Source organism: Coturnix japonica, chromosome 1, assembly GCF_054131305.1.
Source record: "Coturnix japonica strain WE chromosome 1, WE-NBRP24, whole genome shotgun sequence".
NCBI classification, from domain to species: Eukaryota; Metazoa; Chordata; class Aves; order Galliformes; family Phasianidae; genus Coturnix; species Coturnix japonica.
Window position 1 is genome coordinate 36,230,290 of NC_140663.1, and position 15,800 is coordinate 36,246,089.

The 15,800-nt window shown below is 35.7% G+C and overlaps 1 protein-coding gene across 14 annotated transcripts in view; it reads right to left on the bottom strand.

Annotated features, from left to right (window-relative positions):
• Positions 1 to 15,800, bottom strand: part of PPFIA2 (PPFI scaffold protein A2) — a 275,129-nt gene that overhangs the window by 94,459 nt on the left and 164,870 nt on the right. For all 14 annotated transcript variants that reach the window (XM_085537772.1, XM_085537769.1, XM_015857426.3 and 11 more), the window contains one exon: positions 1,524 to 1,625. In XM_085537772.1, the coding sequence (XP_085393898.1) occupies positions 1,524 to 1,625 (102 nt within the window). The remainder of the gene's footprint in view (positions 1 to 1,523; positions 1,626 to 15,800) is intronic.

A 15,800-nucleotide genomic window follows, 5' to 3' on the forward strand; every position in this document is an offset into this window, starting at 1 on the left:
TAACTTTGACTACGGGGCTGTAGTGGTATTTTTCTTTGAGCTGTTTATTTTATCAGGCCCATAGTAGGTATGGGTATAAACTTGGTGTTCAGCGGGCTCTGTATTGAAATGGAAAAAACTTTCTGTTAGGTAGTTTTGTGCACATTCTTAATTAGAACTTAGGATGACTGAGAAGAATACATTTAATATATGGACTTTTTTTTTTTTTTTTTTCCCTCCTTGTAAAATAAAGGCAAAGTACTTTCTGTGAAGGAATGTGTATATGGAGATTATCAAATAGGTAGAATTGTTTTGTGCTAGAAATTAATACAAGTTATTCTTTGTTCTATGTAACTTTAGAAAATTGACTTTACTAGTTTTCCTTTAAACATTTAAATAACTGATATCTGTAACAGATACTGAAAATTTAAGCAGCTTTAGAAAAACTTCAGAAATACACGATTGAGATGGCTTGCCAACCTAAAGAATGCATTGCAGTTCCGATGTTCTTTGTGAATTCTATTTTTGTGGGAGCAATTCTGTATTGTTTAGATTATGAAAGAGTTATGGGAGGAAAAAATATGTTTTATCTGTTTTCCATCACATTTCCCAGTCTCAACACATCTAAAACTTTAACAGTAGATGTGTTTGTCTCTTCTTGATCCTTTAAGCTAGCATGGAAGTAGATGAAGTATCGCTGTCTCTTTGTAGACATCTGTATCACTTGTCCGTCTTTGGAATTCTACAGTTTGTGGCACTCTAGTGCTATATCTGGCAGTAAAAAGGATGAGGAAAGACTGTCATAATTCTTTTGCCAAGAATCTTGTTAGATAACCTTTGGAATGCCAATCAGGTAACCAGGGAAAGATATTAAGTGAGGCACAAAGTGCTGATAGTATAGTGAAAGGATGAAAGCAGGAAGATTTCCCCAGAGCACAGAAGAATGCAATTTGCATATGATAAAACATCTGTGGTGTTCAGAATCTGTTCCAGGAGGCGCTATCATGGATTGTTGGTTGCAGACAGATTATTAATGTCTTTTGATTGAAGCAGAACATAGCAAACTTAGGGGTGAAATGTTGTCCTCACTCAGCTGTATTACAAATGACATTTACTCCAAGGATCACAATGGCTGCATCCAGACTAAACAGCATAGTCACTGTGATACAAGTGGCAGCCTTGATCTCATCCTTATTCAGATCAAATTCGAGGCTCCTAGGTAAGCTGAATGTGCTGTACTCCCGGCCTTTGCTTTGAGAAGAGATGAATATCTGTGCAGGCTACTTATGTAGGGCTTGGGTCTTGGAAAGATTAGTGAGTCTCTTGCTTTAGAAAGCATTAAAACTGAATGTACATACCTTGCAATGTACCAAGTCTGGCATGCAGCCATTTTCTGTAGGTCTGTAGCATTGTAGAAACATCCTAATACTTAGATCCTGGTAAGTCTCGTGTACTTATTTAAATACATTTTCAGGGAAGGCAAGGAATTTTGTCTACTACTATGCACACACATGATATCCAGAAAAGGTCTTCTGTACACTTACTCTCGTGTTGTTTCTTTCAGCCTTCAGTTCTGAAATCTCCTCCTCCTTTTCAAGCAGCTGTTCCCTACATGCGTTTAATTCTTTTGTCAGTGCAGCAAATTCCTATGAAATAAAATTAAGTGTGAAGTTACACAAGATGTAAACACAAAATTAACTAAATCTACATGCATTTTAGGATTTATATAATATTTAGAAACCAACACAAACTAAAATAGTATGTGTAAACACCAACACTTGTCATAAGCTTTTAAACTTATTTTTCATTGAAAACCTAATAAATTTAATAAAAAGCACCTATACAAAACACTGGCAGACTTTTAAAAACAAGAGCAGGTCTGAGATGATGACACCTCCCACACATAAATTATTAGATCTAAAGCATAAGAACACAACTAGCCTATTTTGTAACAAGAAAGACACTATGATTTAATGCATAATGAGGTTTAATTGCCTATCCATAAAGCAGCTACTGTAACACAGCATGGGATAGAAAAGCTATGGAATTCGTTGATCAAATTTTATCTATCTGGTAGTATATTAACACAAGCAATATGTACACTAGTTAAAACAAAAATAAAACAAAAAATCACCCAAGTAGGCACCAAGTGGAGCTTTAATTTTTACCTGATACTTCATTTTAACTATTAAAATGTATTTGGTCATCACAGTGAAAGGCTCTAAAATTCATATTTGTTAGCTTAGCATGAGTTTCCTAAGAAATAATAACATAAAATGAAGCAAACTTTTAAGTTGCCTTTGATGTTGTTATAAATGCAACTAAACAATGATTACAAAACAAATCTTTCAGCTACCATAATAAGTATAAAACCATTGCTTTTGTGCTTCAAAAATGCACATAAAGTTTTATGTATACTGATGGCATTCAAAGATTTAATATTAAGTTCAATAAGTAAAAGGATTCAATCCAATTCAAAGTGGCAAATTTTATCCATAAAACAGAAAAGATTCTGTGTCTCATATAAACAGTGAGGCAAAAAATGAAAAGCATTTAAAATATGTAATCATGTGTCAGAAAGCAAAGGTTTCCAGAGTTAAAACCACTCATGAGCAGCCAGGATTAATTCCTAATTATTCAAAAGTATTATTAAACTTTTGCCTATAGATAGAGTAAGAACTGGTGTTCTGTCTAGAGTTTAGTTTGAACTTCTCTATATGGTGTTGTAATTAATGTCACATACCAAGTGAATATGCCATATTTAATATAAGCCAATGATCTCAGGTCAGGTTGAATAAGAATTATGAAGCAGAAAAATGCATATGCACGTATTTCTTTTATATTCTCATAAACTTTATAGTGCCACAGTTTGGAACTCTTGTTGCTAATACACATTGCTAATATTACAGGCATAAGCAGTATGATACTATTCTAATTTACCACTTTAAATTTTCTTGTATTGCTTTAGTTGGAATTTGAAGAGACTTTTGACGTATCCTTTAGTCTCTGTATAGGTGGCAGGTGTTGGAAAGGACAGCAAGGATCATCTGGTGAATAACAGTTCCAGTTATTAACTACTATAAGGTAAAGCAGTCTGCGAACAAGCTTTTCTTGTTTTGCTCGGAAACAGAGAAATATATGAGTTTATAGAACTGTACATTCTTCACTGTGCCAAGACAAGCCTACTACCAGCAGTATGATCCCTAATGCTCTGGCCAATATAATCTCAAATGATTCAGTATTTGAGCTGTACCATTTTGTTGAACAGTGTAGATTTTATTCTTCAAGAAATTTAAGCTTTCCTTTGCTTAAAAATAAATCATTAAGCAAAATTTTGCTTCCAGAGTTAAATACTTAACCATTTCCTCTCAGCCTTCAAACATCTTCAGCCTGCACATGTATTAACCTCTAGTTTGGCTGTGCTGCATGTATTCAGTGCCTTAGACTTTTTCCTTCAGCTGCTGACACATCTCCTTCACAGCTTTTAATTACTCAGTTGCTGCTGTTCTCTGAAATTCCTTTGTTACAGTGTGAGAATATACAAGAGCAGTCATATCCTCATACCTGTGGAGCTGAAGTGCTCACATCATTCTTTTTATCTGAAGGACCAGAGGCTGTTCCTGAATCAAGAGCTTTGGCTTCTCAGCACTGAACAATGAATATTTTTATTGGTGTTTGTTTTCTAAGTGTTTTACAGGGGATGTCTCAAACTAAAAATTGAGTTTGCCCTAGAGCTTTACGAATTACTTCTGTCTTGTTTGCTTTGACAAATTAACAACTACGATAAAAGCTCACAATAACCTGCTTTTCAATTCATGTTGCCATAACTACAAGTGAAACCCATTTTAAGAATGCTCTCCCTTTCAGCCCAAGGTATTGCTGAGATATGACACTGTAAGGCTCTGTAGAACATAGTTCTCCCACAGGTTAGAGACAAGGCAAAACATATTTTTGTTTTACCCAGTTATGTAATAAACAACACGTGATGTTAGCAACCTCCGCTTTTGCAATTCCCCCTGATATACACAGGGATCAAGGGAATACTGTCATCTGAAATTACTGTTTGCAGTCGAAATCCTGCATGGTCAGTCATACTTTGCAGGCCCTGAAGGTGGGATCTGTTGCATAACTAATGTGACTTGACATGTACAACCACACTCGTAAAGCTCATGTAGAAGTTGTTGGGATATAAAGCTAATTAAGAAACAAAGAGAATCAAAATGATGAAACTTACACAGTTGATTTCACTGCTCTTGTATTACAAAATGGTAACAAGACACTAACTTTTTTTTTCATGGGAAACAACTAAAGAATCTTTTTTTTGTCATTAGAATGAAATTAATATTGTGGCCTATTTTATCTGCTGTTTCCCTTGTTTTCTTAGTACTTGAGCTATAACAGTCTGACTGAAAAATAGCTGACTCAAAATGACAGTCCTTCACTTATCCCATGCATATCTTTGAAGAGAGGACAGAAGCCTCAGAAACACATTCAATGGAAATTTGTGACCACTGAAAGGACAATTTGGATAAATCTGAAAGTCAAGGACTTCCCCTGGTGTAGCAGCTGAGAGCACAGGCTTGAGGGTGCCCAGGAGAGGGAAAGACTACAGGGACGAGCAAATTGACAGAGCTGCCAGATGTGCTGGCAGCAGGGCTGTGCAGGGAGGCATGCCACAGCATCCTTACCATTACATCTCTGCCTCTAGGGGTAACTGAACAAATGCTGCTTTCTCTGCTTATTGTTCCCAGGAAAGGTTTGCAAGGTTCATATTTTTCATGGACTAATGCACATAAAACCTATAAAACAGTCCTCCTAGGTGAGGGCATGCCAGAGAAATGAGACTTCAGAGCTGCAACACTCAACTGTTCAGCTTGTAAGTATAGTCCAGTATGGAGAGAGTTGAACTCAAGTGAAAATGCAAACAGCCTCTCATCATACATACTCATAATGAAAGAGTGAACCAATTTTGAAAGCCTCTCCCTCACCCCAAACTCCCAAAAAAAGAAAGAAAAAAAAAGAAAAACAAAAAAGAAAAACAAAATTCAGATTCAGAGAGGATGGGGTGTATTTAGCTTAAAATCTGTTCCTCTGAAACTGCCTTCTTTACAACACAGTTCATTTCAGGATGAAAAATTGAACTAATCTCTGCATAGAGGAAGAATGGTTAGGCTTTATAACTTTTGTTTTGCATTCAACACTATCTGTGTAGACAGTTTCCCTTCTACATAGTTAGGGGTATGTCATTTAACAAGACATTTAATTACGATCTGCGACAATTCTATGGGAGTTTTAACCTTTCATTTATCATGTTTTAATTCAGTTTTCTTAAATTGTAACTTCTTTCTTTTCTAATTATTCCTACATTGGAAATCTTGCTCAAAACTCTCCATCCTTTTTAAATTACCAGTGATTTACTTTAGCCATTTCACCACTACTAGAACAGAAATTTCAATCTTACTGACAGTGATTAGTAAGACAAATGATTACGAAGTTCTGGATGCAAGTCACCATTTATCTTACTACAGAAGAGCCATAATAGCAGCCCTTGTTTCTAGATTAGGTTGAATGTTACATTTCAAGATTTGTGTTTAGTGTCAGTCTTCTGAAATGTGGAAAAGGACACATCATATGGAATGAATGAATCTCTAATATGAAGTTTGAATTACTTTGTTTAACTGACACCACTGGTTCGGATCGGGAAGGTGGGGTCTTGCTTAGTTACTAACATGCTTCAAACTGTCCAGGAATTACCAATGTGTGTATGGTTTATTTAGTGGTCTGCAAGATATCAAGCATAAAGAAGTATGATTAAATGTGACAATGTGAGAAACTATTAATTCACAGAGCAAAATGAAGAAGAGGAGATTCCTGTTTCATACAAGAGAAAATTAACTCGGTAACGCAGAGGATTTGCGAACCCATACTCCATTATTTTTTTTAAATTTTATTTATTTATTTTTTTTTCAGAACTGTGGGCGCTGCCTGAGATTCTAAAGCATGCAGACACTTTCCCACACAGAAGCACACAATCAGTGCTCCTTGGAAGAAATAAAAAAAAGAAAAAAAACAAAACTTTTCAGGGGTTTAGAGCCAATGTTAACATCTAGAGCAATAAATAATATCAACACTTTTACTGAGTAAAATGGGATGAGAACTGTTACATAGTTCTCCATCAAGAAATAATTCCTTCTTTAAATACTCCATTGAAACTATGTTATATTTTGAACTAACTCTTGCAAATATTTACTTATAAAACCATTTATTTCTGGGTAGAAGAAACCATCTCATACTAATACAGCCCCTCTTTAGATGGCCTACTATTGTGAATGGAGTATTTATTGTTATGACTCTGGTCCCAAATTAAAACAAATGTAATTGGATTTTCCAAGCAAAAATAAAATCCCACTTCTCCTTTATTACCTAAAAAAACAACACATATATTTTTCTTCTACAAATTTCTAGAAAAGAATAAGATGGAGCAAAGGATTACAATAAATCTACATCTCATTAAGACCCTTCAACATACTGAATTATCTCCTATTATTATTATTATTATTATTATTATTATTATTATTAATTTATTTTTATTAGCTGAGATTAGCTCAGTATATTTTGGTTTAGCATTGCAGCACATGTAACCTAGCTTTTTTTTGAAGATGTTTTCTAATTTCAACAACTCTATCATGATACCGTCATGATTTTTAGAAGCAAAAATAGCTCAGAAAGTATTCAAAATTATATTTTAAGTCATCCAAAGAGAAACTTATTTGATAGCTATTTAAATATTAGTTCAATCAACAGTACTTCAAGATAAAGATAATGGGAAGAACATACAACTATCAGGACTTGTAGTGTATTTTTCCTGTTGTAGGACACACTTGCCATAGAAAGATGCATTTCTACAGACTTCCAAAGACAAAGTGGATCTCCCTAGCAACATGAGCATTGTGGCAATTGATTTTTTATGTGTTTTGCTTCTTCCTGATGTAAATACTAAAGCACAGAGGATCTAAAACCAAATTAAACAGCTACTGAGTTATTTTTATTATTGAAGGATGGGGTAAAACATCACTGATTTGTAAATATGATGAGTAACTTTAAACACCTTGTATTATAAAGACATTATAGGATGGACATCAGACTGGATTGCAGTGTGCTTTAATTACTTCTATTTCAGAATGTTCTACCACACATAGTATATTTTGTAGAAGTACTAGTCATGTAACATACAACATCAACATGCTTTTCAGAAGTGCTGTTAATCGGAGTTGTAGCAAATCTTGCTTCAAGTCATGCTACTGAAGTTTGGAAGTGAATCAGCTGTATAATAAGCAAGATTGTAGTATTGGCGAAATCCATTCAATAATAACTGATTTCTTCCACAGATATTCATATTCATTTCTTCTAATATATTTCTGATATATTTATGCTGCAGACTTTATTGTATTATTACACATTTTTAACACTGAAGTTATTTACAAAAGTACGTCTTAATGATTCAGTCTTGTTCTGCATCAAAACTGATGACAATTTACTACTCTTAGTAACTATTTCATCATCTATGCAATAAAGACTAAAATGACTAAAATGACCAAACCATAAAATAATGTTCTAAGGGACTGGTGACAAAGAAAAATGGGATTAACTTTATTCCAGCTGATGAGAAGAATATTTTTCCAGATATTAAAGTGTTAAATATGTGAAATGGTTCCAGAGAAACAGCATAAGCAAAGAATAAATTTCTGTATTAATTATGACTCCCATTGCTAGCAGTTTCTTTTATGCATATAATCCTTTTCCTTTTCTTTTCTATCTTTTTTTTTTTATTTTTTGTCCAAAATTAAAATAAATACAGAATTATAAAGGAAATCTCCCTACCTAACATGCATGTTACTGAAGTTACTGTACAATGGCTTTTCCGTATAAACACATACATACAACTCTCAATTAGAAGGCAGATTGAGGTCAGTACATGGCCTTAAGAAATAACCTAAAATAAATCCTGACAGAGGGAATATATAAAGGGTGACTGTAAGATGCAGTGCACACTTAGTCAGTAAACAGAACAGCCCTTCTCTTATAATGTTGGTAAGTAATCTTATTTTGTTGCCAAATCCAGCTTACAAGTCTGGTTGATTTTTAGTATGTCTGATGCGCAGTTCAAACTCAACTTTCTCAGCTTTGACTTCTTTCTTGGCACAGCATCTTGTTTTCTTGAAGGCAAACATGACAAAACATAGAGTGACCTTTACTTCTCCCTTGTTTTAGGGAACATACACTGTTATGACACTTGTCTCCTTCCCTTCATCCTCAGCATTTTCTTTGGGTAAATCTTATCCCTGATCACTAATTCAGCTATTAATAATAGGTCAGCAAGTCTTCTCTTCTGATTAAGAACACATCCTTCCTTTCACAGCAAAACTGTACACTTCCCTTTTCATAGCACATTAAATGAGATTCAATCATTTAATATTTTAAGTATACTTTTAATTTATTTATATATATTTTTAAGTCACTTTATAAAATCAAGTCACAAGTATTTGATATTTTGGATGTTTTCCACTGTCTCCCATTTTATTTTTTTTCACAAAGTTGCTCCAGCTGGAAAAAAATGTATATAAGAAAGGGGGAAGGAGAAAATGTACTTGCTTAATTATGTTATTTTGAATAGAACTCCAAAAATCTTCTGAATATTTGACATAGTTTAACAAATAAGTAAGTTAAAAATTTCAAATTCCTCTTTTCTATCAGATGGAAGAACTGTCAAAGAAAAATAAGGATCAAGTCTAGTAAATGACCACATGAATCAACAGATCTCTTTACGTAAACCATATTTGTCCTTTTCCTTTTGCAAATAGATGCAGCCATCCTCCTGCAAGTCTGTCTGATTCTTGAGTCTGTCAGATTTTCAATGTGAGTTCTATCTCACCTCATTTGTGTTGTATGTTGGAAAAAGACTATGTTCAAGCTGATCATCAAAACTGAGCATAGGGGAAAGCACATTTATGATGTGACTAAAGCAACACGCTTTTGTGTTGGACAAAGCCTAACAACTTAGAATCCTTTATATATTTCTAAACAGGGCTTCTATTAAGTGAATTGAATGAACTGCCTAATCTGCCCTACAGATATTAGTTCCTGGTCAGACTAGTCCTAGTCTAAGCTCATTTGAAGGAAGGGAAAAAAAAAATCTCAGTTTTAGATATCATGGACCACTTTGCAGTTGGTACTGCTGATGCCAATCACCTTCAAAAAATTCTAGGAATTATGGAGTAGTAGTAATTATCCCACTCCTACAGGTGCTAGTATCCAAGTGGAGCAGTATGAGGTGGTTTGACTCTTGCAGGAGATAACACGACAATTGCCCAATCAGGATGAATATTAGGAAATCCAAATAAGAATATAATGAGCTTTTATGTCTCACCTCAAAGAATAAAAATGGAATAAATGGTATTTTGAAGATATTTCTATTTTAGAGTCTATAACAATTAATGTATATAGTTTCACTAATGTGAATTCTACCGATTGATCCTTTAATTTAGATTATTACAGCATATATTTACTTTTATGATGGAACTGCATTTACACATAATTCTTGGTCTCTCTACTGGAGTTAATTTAAGCCACGGATTTATTAATCTGCTTTTTATTTGATAAGAAATGTAAGATACAAAGTGTTTGTTTCTTAGTAATGTCGTATCAATCATTACATTAAATCTTATGCTAATTTACTAACTCTGCAGTTGGCCCAAACAGTATTTAATATCCATAAAAGTACAAATGTTTATCTTAAGAAGGAATTCCAATTTTGCTCTTCCCTAAAATATGCAATGCAATGGAACATTTACTTTTTTTACACACATTGAGAGGAATGTTAAAATTAATTCAAACTTTGCTTCACATGTTATATAGGGTAAAAAAATTATTAACAATGAATTTTCATTTGGTCTACATTACCATGACAGGCTTTTAAAACTTCAATAGAGAAAACAAGATAACTGCTTGCAGATGTTCTTCATGAAGAAGAATTATGAGTTGTTAATTATTGACACAGACATTCCTGAGGAAAAACATACAAGGTACAGATTTATAGAACACCAAATAAAGGTATGGTATACTTTATATCAGAAACTGTGCAACCAACAAAGCTATCACTAGCCTCTTTTCCTCACTAATAAAACATCTCAATATGTTAACATTGAGACATTAGCAATGTCATCTCTATGCTGTCACCTATTACTAAAGCCTCAAGACCTTTTTCTATCAGAATATAGGATTACTGAAGCAAATCACATAGCAGCATTTCATCTCTGAAAATGCAGTGAGTAAATATCTTTTTTTTCTCTCTGAAGAGTTGATTAAGTCCTTTGTTTTATAAAATATGATTATGATTGAAAAAAATATATATTATCCTAAAGTCCTTTATTGATTTTGAGTCAGCAAAAAAATAATTTAGTTCTCTTTATTCAAGAAAAATGGGACACTAAATAATAAGTTTCAGTTTATTGACATTTTCACTGGTGTTCATTCACGTGCTGTGTTCATGAAAGGAAATAATTTATAAATTATATCTTCAATTCATAGAATATTCACGGGCTCTGAGAAGCAGTTATAGAGCTCTGAAGGACTCTGGTGATTGCAGTCAATAAATAAACAAGAAATTTACATCAACATAATTGCAAATTAGCTATAAACTTCAGAGTTGCCTACTGGATGGATGGCCCAGAGGATGATATTGCACAGAGCCAAAACAGTTTGTCCACATCTTTTCTTTCAGCTCTTCAGGCAGAGAATCACAGAATCATTTTCGTTGGAAAAGATCTTCAAGATCTTCAAGTACAAGCACTTAACACTCTCAAGGCAAAGAATAAATCATGTCCTCAAGTGTCATAGCCACACATCTTTTAAGTTACCTCCACAGATGACAGCTTTGTCACATCCCTAAGTAGCCCCTTCCAAAGCTTGACCAGCTTCTCCATGAGAAAATCATTCCTAAGATCCAATCTAAATCTCACCTGATACAAGAAACTTGAGGCCATTTCTTTGTGTCCCATTACTTGTCATCTGAGAAAATACACTCTCCTCACTACAGCCTCCTTTTAGGCAGTTGTAGAGTGATGAGGTCTCAGTCTCCTCCAGACTACGCAACACCAGTTCCCACAGCTGCTCCTCATTTCATCTTGTTTTTTAGTACTTTTGTGAGCATCAGAGTTCTTCTCTGAATGCATTCTAACACCTCAATGTCTTTCTTGCAGGGAGGCCCAAAACTGAATGTAGTACTCAAGATGTGATCTCACTACTGTCACTTCTCTAGTCCTGCTGGCAGTTTCTTTCATAGCCAAGAATGCCATTGGTATTCTTGGCTGCCTGGTCACACTGCTGGCTTTTGTTAAGCTGGTTGTTGACCAGTACCCCCTGGCCCTTTCCTGCTGGGTAGAAATCATTTCAAATTATTCTCCATCTTTCTCAGGAGATGTCTAGGCAATGACTAGCTGTCAGGCAACAAAGGCTCCTGTTAGCCACCATGCCACGAGAGGCAGATATTGCCTGGTGTTGCCAGCAGAGGGCCAGACTGGGTGGATGGGCTGGGCAGAGCTGCTTGTTCAGGGGAGAGGGTGGCAGGTGCAGCTCTCCACTCTATTCTGCTCCCAGTGCCAGCATTTTGCCAGCAAAGGCAAACTCTTGCCCTTGCTCTGGCCAGGAGATTTCTGCCAGGCATCAGGAGTGGAGCAGGATGAAAAATCGGGGACATGAGCCACATCTGGCCCAACTGGAAGATGCTGCAGCTGCCTCAGGCTCTTCTTTCCTCTCTTCCCAAAAAGGGCTTTCCTGTCACCTTCACTATGCTTTCTCTGTGATGTTATGGGGGATAGGGTGGCTGCCTGGGCCTGCCAAGGGCCTGACATTCTCTCCACAGCCAGGAGCTCAGGCTGGAACTGTCAGTCCAAAAACAAACATTGCAGAAAGAATTTGGCAACAGGTCCCATCTCCCCTTCCATCTCATAATGGTACTGCCAAGAGTGGCTACCAGGAGCTCCCAGAACAGGAGATTTAAGGAGATGCCTGGGCTCTACCAGCTTCCCAAACTCTACTTTCATTGTCCCACAACATATACCCCAGCCTGACCTGGGAGCCTCTGCCCCTGTTGGCTCTGAGTGATCGATGGACATGACCTGGAAATGGATTGTGACTACATGTCCCTCACTGCTTATCCTGGGGTGCTGGCGTAGCTTGGCTCATTCCAGAATTCCTGCTGATCACATCTGAAAGGCTTGGAGGCTGAGAGGGTTCTGTGCACTGTGCTTGGGGACTCTCAGTTTCTATCCCTGTAGCATCATTTCTATTCTTTTGTATAAATGGCTTTTCCTAAAAATGGCTTTTCCTAAAATAATCAATAGAATGCATTATCCTCCTTTGCCTGTCAGCCAGATTAGCATGAGAGAAGTGCATATATGGCTATAAGAGTATGGAAATCAAACAACCATCAAAATTAACTTTGAAGAGAGTAAAGATCTTGAGCTAGCCTCTGCCTGGTTATGTATTCCTTCCTGCTGACTGGAGACATTCAGAGTCACAATGGTGAACACACAGAAACCGGCAGCAAGAATCACATTTCAACTGTACATTGCAATTCCCATATTGTGCTTGTCCTGTGATTTCACTATATTGCTAGATCACTTTTCTAAATCAAAATCCCATGTACTGTTAAGCATCTTCAAATAAGTAAATTTGATATTAACTATTAATCTCTCCCTGTGTGAAATACTTAAAGGAATGTGGTCAGATAGTATCGGGCTCTGAAAGCCTGAGAACTCAGCAGTAGAAATTCAATAGCTTTCACAGATTTCTTCACTTCTTTGGAAACTGAAAACATTACGCAGGCATCGGTAGAAAATGTTAATTTATGTTCAGAATCTACTAAAATGACAAGCCACATAACTACATTATGGATACAGCCGGAGTTTCAAACCATATGAATAAAACTACTATTCTAAGGGACTGTGAAATGTTTCCAGAAGTTTCAACTGCATTGTCAAACCTCTTTGGAGTAACAACATATGAATGACTCAGACTCAAAAGCTTTTTCCATGAATTGAATTTTTGTTGAGTTGAAATAGGTTTCTATGGTAGCAGTAATGCAATAAATGATTCCCTATGGCTTAAAAGTTCCAGGCAGCAGCAATGCCTCTAGCACCTACTGCACTATTTTCAGTCCTAAAAAGAAACCATGCAGGGACCCAGATAACAATGTATCTCATTAGCTCCATCGGATCTGTTGGGGTGGCAAGGCTAACCAGGTCTAAAAGTTAGTCACAGTTGTAAAACTAGTCAAACTAGATCTCATAAAGCCTTAATATTTTGGGAACTCTTAATTCAAAAAAGTTATCTGCATCTTGATAACCTAAATCCAAGGATGGAGTAGTCTATCTAGTCAGGATTCCTCTATTCTGACTTAGAAATCTGAATTTATGCCACTCTCAAAAGTCAATCAGACTTGAGTCTGATTGAATCAAGTCTAAACTAGTAAATGCTATTCACAGAATCACAGAAATACAGAATGGCCTGGGTTGGAAGGGACCTCAAGGGTCATCAAGCTCAACCCCACCCACCACAGGCAGCACCACCAACCTCCACATTAGACCAGGCTGCCCAGGGCCCCATCCAACCTGGCCTTGAACACCTCTAGGGATGGGGCATCCACAGCCTCTCTGGGCAGCCTGTGCCAATACCTCCTAGTAAAGAGCTTATTCAAAGGGACAAGATCTAAACTTTCACAATTTGACAGATAAAACTAATGCTTTTTTGTCTTCTGAAAATGTTAAAAAACAAATACACAATCCTATGCAAGCTTTGGAAATTTTGCCATCAGCAGTGTAATGCATAGAAACACTTTCACATTAAGTTCAAATATGTGGGTCATCATCTCTGACCAAAGTGTAAGTAACATAAGCTTCCCATTCAGTCCTTATGCTCTAAAATGCCACACACACAAAACATTTATTTTTTTTTTAAATTTCTATCAACTATACCTGAGGCCTAATATTTCATTATATTGCATGGTGTACAAGGAGAGAAAAATATAGTTTGTCTCTGAAGGAACTAACTGCCTAAGAATAAAATAGGAAGCTGTAAAGTGCTAGGGACAAGTCAGAGATAATGTGACAATGTGACAGATAATTGGCCTCAGCTACATACTGCATAATCATTTTTCCTGATAAATCAACAAAAAAAAGACAGACATCACTGACACGTGGACTGACAAACAGGTGGTAATTCAAAGAGCTGAATTATATGCTTTCATGTGGTAGATGGGTCCGTATTGAGTATGCTAACCCTCTATGCTTTATTGCTGTCCTTTCCTTTAGGGAGTCTTGGGTGAGCAGCACGGGCCATATTACCTTTCTACATCAGCTCACTTTTCAGTTAGAGCTCTAATTTCTATTATTTCTCCTCTGCGTAGAAACAACATCACGAGTGTAAACAAAGGAAATATTCCTTTTCCTGATTAACAGCAAACTTTTTTTTTTTTTTTTTAAATTCATGTATATATAGCAGAATTGACGAGTTTTGAAAGTTGTATTAAATTGTAAGTAGGAAGCAAACAAAATAATGTCAGAAATCTGAATAATAACTGAGACAAAAGGGAATTACTGGTGCTGCTCTGACAACTATGCCTCCTATTTTCTTGTGTTGGTCCTCAACCTCAGAAGTGGATGTTGGTGGCATGGCAGAGGTTGAACATTCCCACAAATATTCCACTACATGTTGTTGCCACAAGACAGATGGCAGCAGAGGGCACTCTGACAAAGAGGCATCTGATGTGGAAGTAAATATGAAACAAAGGTATGTCACTAAATTCCTCCATGAAGAAAAGATGGATCCCATTGACAGTCACTGATGCTTGCTGAACATTTTTGGAGACCAAAAAGTGCACAGAGGAATTCAAAGACACACCTTGGCCTCACATACACTCCCATGTCAAACTCTATTTTATCGGACTGCCATCTGTGGCACAACAACAAAACTGGAGATGTTGAGAGAGGTGTAAATGTGTTAGAAAATCAAAATAAGGGAATACTACTGGTTTTCCATTATTCCAGGGACGGCATACCCTAGAGTTAGATTTAGAAGCAAACTTACAGCTGCAGCTATGCCATTCATGACAAATAATATTGTTTTAAATCACATATTGATTAACTTTATCTAATAATAAATAATACATCTTGAGAAACTGCATCTTTTCAAAGACAGCATTTAAGGGTATAGCTATCAATCATAATTGATTCAAACTCAAGATAAGTATTGATTCATATCCAATATTTTAAAACCGAGTTAAAAAAAAAAGTTTATTTTGGTATCTATTTTCTTTAAATAGAAAGATCAGAGAAACTGTTTGTGAAACAAAACAAAACAAAGAAAAAAAAAAACAAAAAAACCCTACAACATTACAAAGTTTAAGACTGGTACTTGAAAAAGATAACTAATATAAGTAGAATAATGGTTCCTAAGAAGGATTCATTAATAATACTTGCCTGAAAATGAACAAACTAATACTTTCTGAAACTAAGTGGAAATTTTAAACTCTCTTTCTGTGACAGTAAGAAAAATCAGACTTTGTAGTGAAAGCTTGGGCTAATAATGTTTAAGTGAATTTCAAATTATGTTGCTCTAGCAAAAATAGAAGATCATGGCAACAGAGATCTGAAAAGTCTTCTTTCTCTATCTGTTTAAAACTTACCACAAACTTAAAGAGTTTGCTTGTCCAAGTATAAGAATACTAAAACCAAAAAAGTATGAAAATATGCATCAAAATCAAA